General features: G+C 49.1%; 1 protein-coding gene across 1 annotated transcript in view; it reads left to right on the top strand.

Moving 5' to 3' along the window:
• Window positions 1–15,957, top strand: part of LOC123995837 (exportin-T-like) — a 58,059-nt gene that overhangs the window by 19,813 nt on the left and 22,289 nt on the right. The window contains 8 exon segments of the mRNA XM_046299519.1: window positions 586–668; window positions 2,503–2,559; window positions 4,260–4,329; window positions 5,094–5,312; window positions 6,364–6,548; window positions 12,504–12,622; window positions 12,625–12,671; window positions 14,529–14,702. Of these exon segments, the coding sequence (XP_046155475.1) occupies window positions 586–668; window positions 2,503–2,559; window positions 4,260–4,329; window positions 5,094–5,312; window positions 6,364–6,548; window positions 12,504–12,622; window positions 12,625–12,671; window positions 14,529–14,702 (954 nt within the window).

Genomic DNA, 15,957 nt, shown 5'->3' on the forward strand with positions numbered 1-15,957 from the left:
CTCTGCTCCGTTTCTCTCTCTGCTCCGTTTCTCTCTCTCTCTCTCTGCTCCTGTTTCTCTCTGCTCCGTTTCTCTCTCTCTCTGCTCCTGTTTCTCTCTCTGCTCCGTTTCTCTCTCTGCTTCTGTTTCTCTCTCTGCTCCGTTTCTCTCTCTCTCTGCTCCGTTTCTCTCTCTCTCTGCTCCGTTTCTCTCTCTCTGCTGCCGTTTCTCTCTCTCTCTGCTCCGTTTCTCTCTCTCTCTGCTCCGTTTCTCTCTCTCTCTGCTCCGTTTCTCTCTCGCTCTGCTCCGTTTCTCTCTCTCTGCTCCTGTTTCTCTCTCTCTCTCCCTCTCTCTCTCTGCTCCTGTTTCTCTCTCTCTCTCTCTCTCTCTCTCTCTCTCTCCTCTTTCTCTCTCTCTCTCTCTCCTCTTTCTCTCTCTCTGCTCCTGTTTCTCTCTCTCTCTCTCTCTCTCTCTCTCTCTCTCTCTCTCTCTCTCTCTCTCTCCTCTTTCTCTCTCTGCTCCTGTTTCTCTCTCTCTCTCTGCTCCTGTTTCTCTCTCTCTCTCTGCTCCTGTTTCTCTCTCACTGCTACTGTTTCTCCTCCTCAGGCGATGGTGTATTTTGAGCAGTTGAAGGAGTCCCAGGATGCCTGGGAGGTGTGTGCAGAGGCCCTGGCTAAAGGCATTTACAGGTGAGACCCATTAGTTGGTAGGATTCTGATTAGAGACGGTACAGTATCCTTCTAGTCAAACCTGGGAGGTTTCAGATTCCAACCTGTTCTACTGCTTTGTCTCCCTGTTGGTCCTTCTCTGGTCTCCCTGTTGGTCTCCCTGTTGGTCCTTCTCTGGTCTCCCTGTTGGTCCTTCTCTGGTCTCCCTGTTGGTCTCCCTGTTGGTCCTTCTCTGGTCTCCCTGTTGGTCTCCCTGTCGGTTCTTCTCTGGTCTCCCTGTTGGTCTCCCTGTTGGTCCTTCTCTGGTCTCCCTGTTGGTCTCCCTGTTGGTCTCCCTGTCGGTTCTTCTCTGGTCTCCCTGTTGGTCCTTCTCTGGTCTCCCTGTTGGTCCTTCTCTGGTCTCCCTGTTGGTCTCCCTGTTGGTCTCCCTGTTGGTCCTTCTCTGGTCTCCCTGTTGGTCCTTCTCTGGTCTCCCTGTTGGTCCTTCTCTGGTCTCCCTGTTGGTCTCCCTGTTGGTCTCCCTGTTGGTCCTTCTCTGGTCTCCCTGTTGGTCTCCCTGTCGGTCCTTCTCTGGTCTCCCTGTTGGTCTCCCTGTCGGTCCTTCTCTGGTCTCCCTGTTGGTCTCCCTGTTGGTCTCCCTGTTGGTCTCCCTGTTGGTGTCCCTGTTGGTCCTTCTCTGGTCTCCCTGTTGGTTCTTCTCTGGTCTCCCTGTTGGTCTCCGTTGGTCTCCCTGTTGGTCCTTCTCTGGTCACCCTGTTGGTCTCCCTGTTGGTCCTTCTCTGGTCTCCCTGTTGGTCTCCCTGTTGGTCCTTCTCTGGTCTCCCTGTTGGTCCTTCTCTGGTCTCCCTGTTGGTCTCCCTGTTGGTCCTTCTCTGGTCTCCCTGTTGGTCTTTCTCTGGTCTCCCTGTTGGTCTCCCTGTTGGTCCTTCTCTGGTCTCCCTGTTGGTCCTTCTCTGGTCTCCCTGTTGGTCCTTCTCTGGTCTCCCTGTTGGTCCTTCTCTGGTCTCCCTGTTGGTCCTTCTCTGGTCTCCCTGTTGGTCCTTCTCTGGTCTCCCTGTTGGTCCTTCTCTGGTCTCCCTGTTGGTCCTTCTCTGGTCTCCCTGTTGGTCTCCCTGTTGGTCCTTCTCTGGTCACCCTGTTGGTCTCCCTGTTGGTCCTTCTCTGGTCACCCTGTTGGTCTCCCTGTTGGTCCTTCTCTGGTCTCCCTGTTGGTCTCCCTGTTGGTTTTTCTCTGGTCTCCCTGTTGGTCTCCCTGTTGGTTCTTCTCTGGTCTCCCTGTTGGTCCTTCTCTGGTCTCCCTGTTGGTCTCCCTGTTGGTCCTTCTCTGGTCTCCCTGTTGGTCCTTCTCTGGTCCTTCTCTGGTCTCCCTGTTGGTCCTTCTCTGGTCTCCCTGTTGGTCCTTCTCTGGTCTCCCTGTTGGTCCTTCTCTGGTCTCCCTGTTGGTCCTTCTCTGGTCTCCCTGTTGGTCCTTCTCTGGTCTCCCTGTTGGGCCTTCTCTGGTCTCCCTGTTGGTGTCCCTGTTGGTCCTTCTCTGGTCTCCCTGTTGGTCCTTCTCTGGTCTCCCTGTTGGTCTCCCTGTTGGTGTCCCTGTTGGTCCTTCTCTGGACTCTGGTCTCCCAGACCATATATTGTATTGTAATATCTTTATTAATCCCTCTCTCAGTGACGACCCTGTGTTGTATTGTAATATCTTTATTAATCCCTCCCTCAGTGACGACCCTGTGTTGTATTGTAATATCTTTATTAATCCCTCTCTCTGTGACGACCCTGTGTTGTATTGTAATATCTTTATTAATCCCTCTCTCTGTGACGACCCTGTGTTGTATTGTAATATCTTTATTAATCCCTCTCTCAGTGACGACCATGTGAAGTTCTTCTGTTTCCAAGTCCTGGAGCACCAGATCAAGTACAGGTGAGAGGAGGGGAAGGAGAGGGGGAGAGAGGGTGGGGGAGGAGGAGGGGGAGAGATAGGTGGAGGAGGAGGAGGGGGAGCGATAGGTGGGGAAGGAGAGGTGGAGAGAGGGTGGAGGAGGGGAAGGAGAGGTGGAGAGAGGGTGGAGGAGGGGAAGGAGAGGTGGAGAGAGGGTGGAGGAGGGGAGGTGGAGGGGTGGAGGAGGGAAGGAGGGTGGAGGAGGGGAAGGAGAGGTGGAGAGGGAAGGAGAGGAGGGGAGAGGAGGAGGGGAGAGGAGGAGGGGAGAGGAGGAGGGAGAGGAGGAGGGGAGAGGGAGGGGGAGAGGAGGAGGGGGAGAGGAGGAGGGGGAGGAGGGGAGGGGGAGGAGGGAGGGGGAGAGAGAGGAGGGGAGAGAGAGGAGGGGGAGAGAGAGGAGGGGAGAGAGGGGGGAGAGAGAGGGGGGAGAGAGGAGGGGAGAGAGAGGAGGAGAGGAGGAGGAGGAGAGGAGAGAGGAGGGGAAGGAGAGGTGGAGAGAGAGGAGGGGAAGGAGAGGTGGAGAGAGAGGAGGGGAAGGAGAGGTGGAGAGAGAGGAGGGGAAGGAGAGGTGGAGAGAGAGGAGGGGAAGGAGAGGTGGAGAGAGAGGAGGGGAAGGGGGGAGGGAGGTGGAGGAGGGGAAGGGGGAGAGGAGGTGGAGGAGGGGAAGGGGAGAGAGAGGGGGAAGGAGAGGAGGAGGAGGAGGGGAGAGAGAGGGTGGAGGAGGGGAAGGAGAGGGGGAGAGAGGGTGGAGGGGAAGGAGAGGGGAGAGAGGGTGGAGGAGGAGGAGGGGAAGGGAGGGGAAGGAGAGGAGGAGAGAGGGGACAAGGGGGAAGGGGAGGGGGAGAGAGATAGGAGGGAAGGAGAGGATGGATGGATGAATTAGGAAGTCTGTGATATGTTGACTGTTCCTCCATGACTCCAGATAACAGCTAATGCTGTCACCTTTTCTCATGCTTTCACAGTAGGGCATTAAAGTACTGTCACCTTTTCTCATGCTTTCACAGTAGGGCATTAAAGTACTGTCACCTTTTCTCATGCTTTCACAGTAGGGCATTAAAGTGCTGTCACCTTTTCTCATGCTTTCACAGTAGGGCATTAAAGTACTGTCACCTTTTCTCATGCTTTCACAGTAGGGCATTAAAGTGCTGTCACCTTTTCTCATGCTTTCACAGTAGGGCATTAAAGTGCTGTCACCTTTTCTCATGCTTTCACAGTAGGGCATTAAAGTGCTGTCACCTTTTCTCATGCTTTCACAGTAGGGCATTAAAGTGCTGTCACCTTTTCTCATGCTTTCACAGTAGGGCATTAAAGTGCTGTCACCTTTTCTCATGCTTTCACAGTAGGGCATTAAAGTACTGTCACCTTTTCTCATGCTTTCACAGTAGGGCATTAAAGTACTGTCACCTTTTCTCATGCTTTCACAGTAGGGCATTAAAGTACTGTCACCTTTTCTCATGCTTTCACAGTAGGGCATTAAAGTGCTGTCACCTTTTCTCATGCTTTCACAGTAGAGCATTAAAGTACTGTCACCTTTTCTCATGCTTTCACAGTAGGGCATTAAAGTACTGTCACGTTTTCTTCCTAACATCTGACTGAAAACCATGTGCGTGTGTCTCTGTCAGCAGCTTTCCTCTATGAACTAGTTCTGAACGGAAAGTGACTTTGTGTTGTGTGTTTTGTCCCAGGCATGGAGGGCTCAGTCCTGCCCAGCAACAGCTGATCAGAGAAACCCTGATGAAGTGGCTACAGGGTCAGGTGGGGCTTTTCTGTCACTTAGTCAACCTGTCACAACAACGTAGCACGTTTCATCAACAACTCTACTTGTTACTTGAGCTGTCGTTATTTACACGTTTCATCAACAACTCTACTTGTTACTTGAGCTGTTGTTATTTACACGTTTCATCAACAACTCTACTTGTTACTTGAGCTGTCGTTATTTACACGTTTCATCAACAACTCTACTTGTTACTTGAGCTGTCGTTATTTACAATCAACAACTCTACTTGTTACTTGAGCTGTCGTTATTTACACGTTTCATCAACAACTCTACTTGTTACTTGAGCTGTCGTTATTTACACGTTTCATCAACAACTCTACTTGTTACTTGAGCTGTCGTTATTTACACGTTTCATCAACAACTCTACTTGTTACTTGAGCTGTCGTTATTTACACGTTTCATCAACAACTCTACTTGTTACTTGAGCTGTCGTTATTTACACGTTTTTCATGCAGTCATGAAGTTGATTCTCTTCCACACCTGAATTGAAAAATTGTATTAGAAAATGAATTTCAATATAATATTCTCCTTCTCTGCTATCCCGACAATCCTCCCCTTCTTCTTCTTCCTCCTCTTCCTCCTCCTCCTCTTCTCCTTCCTCCTCCTCTTCTTCTTCCTTCCTCCTCCTTCATCCTTCGTCCCCTTCCTCCTCCTCTTCTTCCATCCTCCCCTCTTCATCCTTCCCCTCCGTCTCCTTCCCTTCCTCCTCCTCCTCTTTTTCCCCCTTCCTCCTCCTCTCCAGTTAATGAACTCCCAACCAGAGAAGCCGTTCATCCGTAACAAGGCAGCCCAGGTGTTTGCTCTGACCTTCGTGATGGAGTACCTGACCCACTGGCCCAAGTTCTTCTTCGACCTGCTGTCTCTAGTGGGCCTGAATCCGCACGGGGTCGACGTCTACCTCAGAACACTGATGGCTATCGACGCTGAGGTGGTGGACAGAGACATCCTGCACTCCCCTGAGGTAAGAGGACACTGAGGTGGTGGACAGAGACATCCTGCACTCCCCTGAGGTAAGAGGACACTGAGGTGGTGGACAGAGACATCCTGCACTCCCCTGAGGTAAGAGGACACTGAGGTGGTGGACAGAGACATCCTGCACTCCCCTGAGGTAAGAGGACACTGAGGTGGTGGACAGAGACATCCTGCACTCCCCACTGAGGTAGGTAGAGGACACTGAGGTGGTGGACAGAGACATCCTGCACTCCCCTGAGGTAAGAGGACACTGAGGTGGTGGACAGAGACATCTTGCACTCCCCTGAGGTAAGAGGACACTGAGGTGGTGGACAGAGACATCCTGCACTCCCCTGAGGTAAGAGGGCACTGAGGTGGTGGACAGAGACATCCTGCACTCCCCTGAGGTAAGAGGACACTGAGGTGGTGGACAGAGACATCCTGCACTCCCTGAGGTAAGGGACACTGAGGTGGTGGACAGAGACATCCTGCACTCCCCTGAGGTAAGAGGACACTGAGGTGGTGGACAGAGACATCCTGCACTCCCCTGAGGTAAGAGGACACTGAGGTGGTGGACAGAGACATCCTGCACTCCCCACTGAGGTAAGAGGGCACTCCCCCTGAGGGTGTGTCCTCTTTTTCTCTCCTTCTCTTCTCTCTCTTTTTCTCTCCTCTTCTCTCTCTCTTTTCTACCCCCTCTTTTTCTCTCCTTCTCTCCTCTCTCTCTTTTTCTACCCCCCTCTCTCTCTACCCTCTACCCCCCTCCTCTCTCTCCTCTCTCTCTTCTCTCCTCTCTCTCTCTCTACCCCCCTCCTCTCTCCGCACTGAGGGTGTCCTCTTTTTCTCCTCTTCTCTCTCTCTTTTTCTCTCCTTCTCCTCTCTCTAGGAGGTTCGTAGGAACACATTATTAAAGGATGGTATGAGGGAGCAGGTCATCCCCAGTCTCTAACTCCTCTCTCTCTCTACCCCCCTCCTCTCTCCCCTCTCTCTCTCCCCCTCTCTCTCTACCCCCTCTCTCTCTCCCCTCACTCTCTCTACCCCCCTCTCTCTCCTCTCTCTAGGAGGTTCGTAGGAACACATTAATAAAGGATGGTATGAGGGAGCAGGTCATCCCCAGCCTGGTTGAGTCCTGGTACCAGATCCTCGGGGCCTATCAGCAGTCTCACCCTGAGATCACTTGTCAATGTCTGGAGGTAGTGGGGGCATACGTCTCCTGGATAGACCTCAACCTCATCGCCAACGACAGGTACGTCTGTCTGTGGTCAGTCTGTGTGGTCAGTCTGTGTGGTCAGTCTGTGTGGTCAGTCTGTGTGGTCAGTGTCTGTGTGGTCAGTCTGTGTGGTCAGTGTCTGTGTGGTCAGTGTCTGTCTGTGTGGTCAGTCTCTGTCATCAGTCTCTGTGGTCAGTGTCTGTGTGGTCAGTGTCTGTCTGTGTGGTCAGTGTCTGTGTGGTCAGTGTCTCTGTCATCAGTCTGTGTGGTCAGTCTGTGTGGTCAGTCTCAGTCTGTGTGGTCAGTCTCAGTCTGTGTGGTCAGTCTCAGTCTGTGTGGTCAGTGGCTGTCTGTGTGGTCAGTGGCTGTCTGTGTGGTCAGTGGCTGTCTGTGTGGTCAGTGGCTGTCTGTGTGGTCAGTGGCTGTCTGTGTGGTCAGTGGCTGTCTGTGTGGTCAGTGGCTGTCTGTGTGGTCAGTGGCTGTCTGTGTAGTCTGTGTGGTCAGTCTCTGTCTGTGTGGTCAGTCGCTGTCTGTGTGGTCAGTCGCTGTCTGTGTGGTCAGTGTCAGTCTGTGTGGTCAGTGTCAGTCTGTGTGGTCAGTGTCAGTCTGTGTGGTCAGTGTCAGTCTGTGTGGTCAGTGTCAGTCTGTGTGGTCAGTGGCTGTCTGTGTGGTCAGTGGCTGTCTGTGTGGTCAGTGGCTGTCTGTGTGGTCAGTGGCTGTCTGTGTGGTCAGTGGCTGTCTGTGTGGTCAGTGGCTGTCTGTGTAGTCTGTGTGGTCAGTCTGTGGTCAGTCTCTGTCTGTGTGGTCAGTCGCTGTCTGTGTGGTCAGTGTCAGTCTGTGTGGTCAGTGTCAGTCTGTGTGGTCAGTGTCAGTCTGTGTGGTCAGTGGCAGTCTGTGGTCAGTGGCTGTCTGTGTGGTCAGTGGCTGTCTGTGGTGTCAGTCTGTGTGGTCAGTGGCAGTCTGTGTGGTCAGTGTCAGTCTGTGGTCAGTCTGTGGTCAGTGTATGTCTGTGTGGTCAGTGTATGTCTGTGTGGTCAGTGTATGTCTGTGTGGTCAGTGTATGTCTGTGTGGTCAGTCTGTGGTCAGTGGCAGTCTGGTGTCAGTCTGTGTGGTCAGTGTCTATCTGTGTGGTCAGTGGCTGTCTGTGGTGTCAGTGGCTGTCTGTGGTCAGTCTGTGGTCAGTGGCAGTCTGTGTGGTCAGTCTGTGTGGTCAGTCTGTGTGGTCAGTGTCTATCTGTGTGGTCAGTGTCTATCTGTGTGGTCAGTGTCTATCTGTGTGGTCAGTGTCTGTCTGTGTGGTCAGTGGCAGTCTGTCTGTGTGGTCAGTGGCAGTCTGTCTGTGTGGTCAGTGGCAGTCTGTCTGTGTGGTCAGTGGCAGTCTGTCTGTGTGGTCAGTGGCAGTCTGTCTGTGTGGTCAGTGGCAGTCTGTGGTGTCAGTGGCTGTCTGTGTGGTCTGTCTGTGTGGTCTGTCTGTGTGGTCTGTCTGTGTGGTCTGTCTGTGTGGTCTGTCTGTGTGGTCTGTCTGTGTGGTCTGTCTGTGTGGTCAGTCTGTGTGGTCAGTGGCTGTCTGTGGTGTCAGTCTGTGTGGTCAGTGGCAGTCTGTGTGGTCAGTGTCAGTCTGTGGTCAGTCTGTGGTCAGTGTATGTCTGGTGTCAGTCTGTGTGGTCAGTGTCTATCTGTGTGGTCAGTGGCAGTCTGTGGTGTCAGTGGCTGTCTGTGTGGTCTGTCTGTGTGGTCTGTCTGTGTGGTCTGTCTGTGTGGTCTGTCTGTGTGGTCTGTCTGTGTGGTCTGTCTGTGTGGTCTGTCTGTGTGGTCTGTCTGTGTGGTCTGTCTGTGTGGTCAGTCTGTGTGGTCAGTGGCTGTCTGTGTGGTCAGTCTGTGTGGTCTGTGTGGTCTGTGTGGTCTGTCTGTGTGGTCTGTCTGTGTGGTCTGTCGTTTCATTCTCAACCAGGATTCCTATGGAACGCCGTTTTGGTCTTTGTGTGTCTATAAATATACACTATTTGCCGGGCCAATGAAGCTTGTTGACCAATCAGGACCTGAATATGACATAATAATGTAACGCATTTATACATTTTTTACGTAGTTTTTACACATTGATTAGACGATCCCTCGTATTTCATATCACAACGTACAGTATGCTACAATGCTGGTAAAGTTGTCTCGCGCAGGTACCAAGCTAAAGCTAGCTAGGTACCAAGCTAAAGTATAGCTAGGTACCAAGAAGGTAAAGCTAGCTAGGTACCAAGATAAAATGCTAGCTAGGTACCAAGCTAAAGCTAGCTAGGTACCAGGAGCTAAAGCTAGCTAGGTACCAAGCTAAAGCTAGCTAGGTACCAAGCTAAAGCTAATAATGTATAGGTACCAAGCTAAAGCTAGCTAGGTACCAAGCTAAAGTGCTAGCTAGGTACCAAGCTAAAGCTAGCTAGGTACCAAGCTAAAGCTAGCTAGGTACCAATGTATACAGCTAGCTAGGTACCAAGCTAAAGCTAGCTAGGTACCAAATGCTACAGCTAGCTAGATATGTACCAAGGTACAGCTAGCTCAGGACCAAGCTACAGCTAATGCTAGCTACCAAGCTACAGCTAGGTAGGTACATCAGGAAGCTACAGCTGTATTTGAGGTAGCTAGGTACCAAGCTACAGCTAGCTAGGTACCAAGCTACAGCTAGCGTGTACCCCAGAAGTTGCGGTCAAACAAATGATGCTTTATTACCAACGCAGTATTGAAAACACATCGTTCAGGGTGCTGTTGCAGACTTCAATGTACAGTATTTGACAGAGCTACTGTATCTCTTAGACACGCAAAGACCCAAACTAATCAGGATAGATAATAATAAGGTATTTGAGGTAGATATGTACACAGGGCGGCAGGGTAGCTTAGTGGTTAGGCGTTGGACTAGTAACCGAAAGGTTGCAATTAACCCACTGTTCCCAGGCCGTCATTGAAAATAAGAATATGTTCTTAACTGACTTGCCTGGTTAAATAAAGGTAAAATAAAAATAAATGTTTAAAAAAAAAAGTGACTAGACATCAGGATAGATAAGACAATGGTGCTTGCCTGAAGGAGCTGACTAGGGGAAGATGATACCTCAGTACCTCCAGGCTCTGATCAGGCCCTACACCCAAACAAGGGTATTTGAGTTCATCCACCTCTGGCCTGCTCAGCCTCCCTACCACTGAGGAAGTACAGAAGGTAAAGTGACAAACTCAGGATCAGATGATAATAATGTATTTGAGCGGATGTGTACATGAAGGTAACAACTAGACATCAGGATAGATGATAAGTCATTTAGTAGATTAAGCTCTTATCCAGAGCGACTTACAAATTGGAGACACCTGAAACCCCACCTCTTTAAGGAATACCTAGGATAGGATAAGTAATCCTTCTAGATGATTTAAGATTTAGATGCACTATTGTAAAGTGACTGTTCTACTGGATGTCATAATTTGTAAGTCGCTCTGGATAAGATAATAAATGACTTAAATGTAAAGGTAAATGTAGATCAGGATAATAATGTATTTGAGGTAGATATGTACATGAAGGTAAAGTGACTAGACATCAGGATAGATGATAATAATGTATTTGAGGTAGATATGTACATGAAGGTAAAGTGACTAGACATCAGGATAGATGATAATAATGTATTTGAGGTAGATGTGTACATGAAGGTAAAGTGACTAGACATCAGGATAGATGATAATAATGTATTTGAGGTAGATATGTACATGAAGGTAAAGTGACTAGACATCAGGATAGATGATAATAATGTATTTGAGGTAGATATGTAGTTGAAGGCACGGTAAAGTGACTAGACATCAGGATAGATGATAATAATGTATTTGAGGTAGATATGTACATGAAGGTAAAGTGACTAGACATCAGGATAGATGATAATAATGTATTTGAGGTAGATATGTACATGAAGGTAAAGTGACTAGACATCAGGATAGATGATAATAATGTATTTGAGGTAGATGTGTACATGAAGGTAAAGTGACTAGACATCAGGATAGATGATAATAATGTATTTGAGGTAGATATGTACATGAAGGTAAAGTGACTAGACATCAGGATAGATGATAATAATGTATTTGAGGTAGATGTGTACATGAAGGTAAAGTGACTAGACATCAGGATAGATGATAATAATAAGGTATGAATTCAGACCCATTCCCCTTTTAGTAAGTTACAGCCTTATTCTAAAAATGGTTCAATTATTTTTTCCCTCGTCAATCTGCACCCAATACCCCATAGTGACATCACAATGCCCCCATAGTGACATCACAATGCCCCCATAGTGACATCACAATGCCCTCATAGTGACATCACAATGCCCTCATAGTGACATCACAATACCCCCATAGTGACATCACAATACCCCATAATGACAAAGCGAAAACAGGTTGTCTAGAAATTTTGCAAATGTATTAAAAATAAAATACAGATGCCTTATTTCCGTCAGTATTCAGACCCTTTGCTATGAGACATTTGAGCCCAAATGCATCGTGTTGAAACTCATCAGATGTCGCCCTCCTCCGTCCACACCTTCCTGTCATCAACATCAGTGGTTGTGTGACGGTTCAGGTTAATGAACCAGAGACTAGATCAGATGACTGGTCCTGGACCAGTGTGTTCCTCTCCTCCAGGTTAATGAACCAGAGACTAGATCAGATGACTGGTCCTGGACCAGTGTGTTCCTCTCCCTCCAGGTTAATGAACCAGAGACTGACTGGTCCTGGATGTGTTCAGAGGACTGGTCCTGGACCAGTGTTTAACCAGTGTGTTCCTGTCCCTCCAGGTTAATGAACCAGACACTAGATCAGATGACTGGTCCTGGACCAGTGTTTAACCAGTGTGTTCCTGTCCCTCCAGGTTAATGAACCAGAGACTAGATCAGATGACTGGTCCTGGACCAGTGTTTAACCAGTGTGTTCCTGTCCCTCCAGGTTAATGAACCAGAGACTAGATCAGAGGACTGGTCCTGGACCAGTGTGTTCCTCTCCCTCCAGGTTAATGAACCAGACACTAGATCAGATGACTGGTCCTGGACCAGTGTTTAACCAGTGTGTTCCTGTCCCTCCAGGTTAATGAACCAGAGACTAGATCAGATGACTGGTCCTGGACCAGTGTTTAACCAGTGTGTTCCTGTCCCTCCAGGTTAATGAACCAGAGACTAGATCAGAGGACTGGTCCTGGACCAGTGTTTAACCAGTGTGTTCCTGTCCCTCCAGGTTAATGAACCAGACACTAGATCAGATGACTGGTCTTGGACCAGTGTTTAACCAGTGTGTTCCTGTCCCTCCAGGTTAATGAACCAGAGACTAGATGACACCAGATGACTGGTTCCTGTCCCTCCAGGTTAATGAACCAGAGACTGTGTGGTCCTGGACCAGTGTTTAACCAGTCCTGTCCCTCCAGGTTAATGAACCAGACACTAGATCAGATGACTGGTCCTGGACCAGTGTTTAACCAGTGTGTTCCTGTCCCTCCAGGTTAATGAACCAGAGACTAGATCAGATGACTGGTCCTGGACCTGGACCAGTGTGTTCCTGTCCCTCCAGGTTAATGAACCAGACACTAGATCAGAGGACTGGTCCTGTCCCTCCAGGTTAATGAACCAGTGATTAACCAGTGTGTTCCTCTCCCTCCAGGTTAATGAACCAGAGACTAGATCAGAGGACTGGTCCTGGACCAGTGTGTTCCTCTCCCTCCAGGTTAATGAACCAGAGACTAGATCAGAGGACTGGTCCTGGACCAGTGTGTTCCTCTCCCTCCAGGTTAATGAACCAGAGACTAGATCAGAGGACTGGTCCTGGACCAGTGTGTTCCTGTCCCTCCAGATTAATGAACCAGAGACTAGATCAGATGACTGGTCCTGGACCAGTGTTTAACCAGTGTGTCCTCTCCCTCCAGGTTAATGAACCAGAGACTAGATCAGGGACTGGTCCTGGACCAGTGTTTAACCAGTGTGTCCCTCTCCCTCCAGGTTTGTGAACCTGCTGCTGAGTCAGATGTCTGTGGAGGACCTGAGAGAGGAGGCGTGTGACTGTCTGTTTGAGATTGTCAATAAAGGAATGGACCCGACAGACAAGACCAAGCTGGTGGAGTCCTCTGTCAGGTCCTGCAGTCGGCTGGCTTCTTCAACGTGGACCAGGTAGGTGTACACACACACACACCACACGCACACCATAACACACACCACATAGCTAACACACCACACACCATAACACACACCACATAGCTAATACACCACACACACACCACATAACACACACACACACACCACACCACACCACACACACACACACATAACACACACACACACACCACACCACACCACAACACACACCACACACACACACCATAACACACACACCACACACACACCATAACACACACCACATAGCTAATACACCACACACACACACACACACACACACACACACACACACACACACACACACACACACACACACACACACACACACACACACACACACACACACACACACACACACACACATAACACACACACACACACATAACACACACACACACACACAACACATAACACACACACACACACACACACATAACACACACACACACACATAACACACACACATAACACACACACACACACACCACACAACACACCACACAACACACACCACATAACACACACACACACACACACACATAACACACACCACACACACACACATAACACACACACACACCACATAACACACACACACACCACATAACACACATACACACACCACATAACACACACCACACACACACACCACACAACACACACACATAACCACATAACACACACACACACACCACATAACACACACACACACACACACACACAATAACACACACACACACACACATAACACACACACACATAACACACACACACACATAACACCACACACACACACCACATAACACACACCACATAACACACACACACACACACACACACACACAACACACACACACACAACAACACACACACACACACATAACACACACACACACACACCACATAACACACACACACACATAACACAACACACACACACACACATAACACAAACACACACACACACAACACACACCACATACACACACACACACACACCACATAACACACACACAACACACACACCACACACCACATAACACACACACACACCACATAACACACACACACACACACCACATAACACACACACACACCACACAACACACACACACACACATACACACACACACACAACACACACACATAACACACACACACCACATAACACACACACACACACACCACATAACACACACACACACATAACACACACACACAACACACACACACACACACACACACACACACACATAACACACACCACACACACACACATAACACACCACACAACACACACCACATAACACACACACACACACACAACCACACACACAACACACCACACACACACACCACATACACCACATAACACACACAACACCACATAACACACACACACACACACACACCACATAACACACACACACACACACACACCACATAACACACACACCACACAACACACACACACACACTAACACACCACACACACAACATAGCTACACACACACACACACACACACCACATAGCTAACACACACACACACACACACCACATAGCTAACACACACACACACACACACACACACACACACACACACACACACACACACACACACACACACACACACACACACACACACACACACACACACACACACACACACACACCACATAGCTAACACACCACACAAACTCGCTACTCCATTTCCCACAGTCCAAGAAAAGGCCAAAGGCTCCATTTCCTCTTCCTCCTCACCTCTACTTCCTGAATGGATGTGAAACTGTTTCCTGTTTATATCTGAAAAGCCCCCCCCCACCCCCTGTTTCCTGTCTTGGCTCCACCAGGAGGAGGATGTGGACTTCCTGGCTAAGTTCTCCAGGCTGGTGAACGGGATGGGCCAGTCTCTGGTTCTGAGCTGGACCAAACTGGCCAAGGGGGGCGACGTGAAGGCAGCCGCCGAGGCGCTGCGTGCCCTCGAGACCAAGGTCCCTCTGCTCCTCCAGCTGCTGGTCCACATCGTAGGCTTCTGACGACGACCTGACATCTCAGCCAACATCGTAATAGCTTCTCTATGTGCACTACTACCTGAGACATACTCAAACAGGTGAGATACATCTGACCAGAGGTCTTGGGAATAGGGCTCCCTATTCTCTATGTGCACTACATCTGACCAGAGGTCTATGGGAATATGGCTCCCTATTCTCTATGTGCACTACATCTGACCAGAGGTCTATGGGAATATGGCTCCCTATTCTCTATGTGCACTACATCTGACCAGAGGTCTATGGGAATATGGCTCCCTATTCTCTATGTGCACTACATCTGACCAGAGGGCCTATGGGAATATGACTCCCTATTCTCTATGTGCACTACATCTGACCAGAGGTCTATGGGAATATGACTCCATCTGACCAGAGGTATTCTCTATGTGCACTACATCTGACCAGAGGTCTATGGGAATATGGCTCCCTATTCTCTATGTGCACTACATCTGACCAGAGGTCTATGGGAATATGACTCCCTATTCTCTATGTGCACTACATCTGACCAGAGGTCTATGGGAATATGACTCCCTATTCTCTATGTGCACTACATCTGACCAGAGGGCCTATGGGAATATGACTCCCTATTCTCTATGTGCACTACATCTGACCAGAGGTCTATGGGAATATGACTCCCTATTCTCTATGTGCACTACATCTGACCAGAGGGGGAATATGACTCTATTCTCTATGTGCACTACATCTGACCAGAGGTCTATGGGAATATGACTCCCTATTCTCTATGTGCTCTACCAGAGGTGGGAATATGACTCCCTATTCTCTATGTGCACTACATCTGACCAGAGGTCTATGGGAATATGACTCCCTATTCTCTATGTGCACTACATCTGACCAGAGGGCCTATGGGAATATGACTCCCTATTCTCTATGTGCACTACATCTGACCAGAGGGCCTATGGGAATATGACTCCCTATTCTATATGTGCACTACATCTGACCAGAGGTCTATGGGAATATGACTCCCTATTCTCTATGTGCACTACATCTGACCAGAGGCATATGGGAATATGTACTCTAATATATGGCTCCCTATTCTCTATGTGCACTACATCTGACCAGAGGTCTATGGGAATATGACTCCCATTCTCTATGTGCACTACATCTGACCAGAGGCTATGGGAATATGGCTCCCTATTCTCTATGTGCACTACATCTGACCAGAGGTCTATGGGAATATGACTCCCTATTCTCTATGTGCACTACATCTGAC

The sequence above is a fragment of the Oncorhynchus gorbuscha genome, linkage group LG14 (genome assembly GCF_021184085.1).
Source record: "Oncorhynchus gorbuscha isolate QuinsamMale2020 ecotype Even-year linkage group LG14, OgorEven_v1.0, whole genome shotgun sequence".
Classification (NCBI taxonomy): domain Eukaryota; kingdom Metazoa; phylum Chordata; class Actinopteri; order Salmoniformes; family Salmonidae; genus Oncorhynchus; species Oncorhynchus gorbuscha.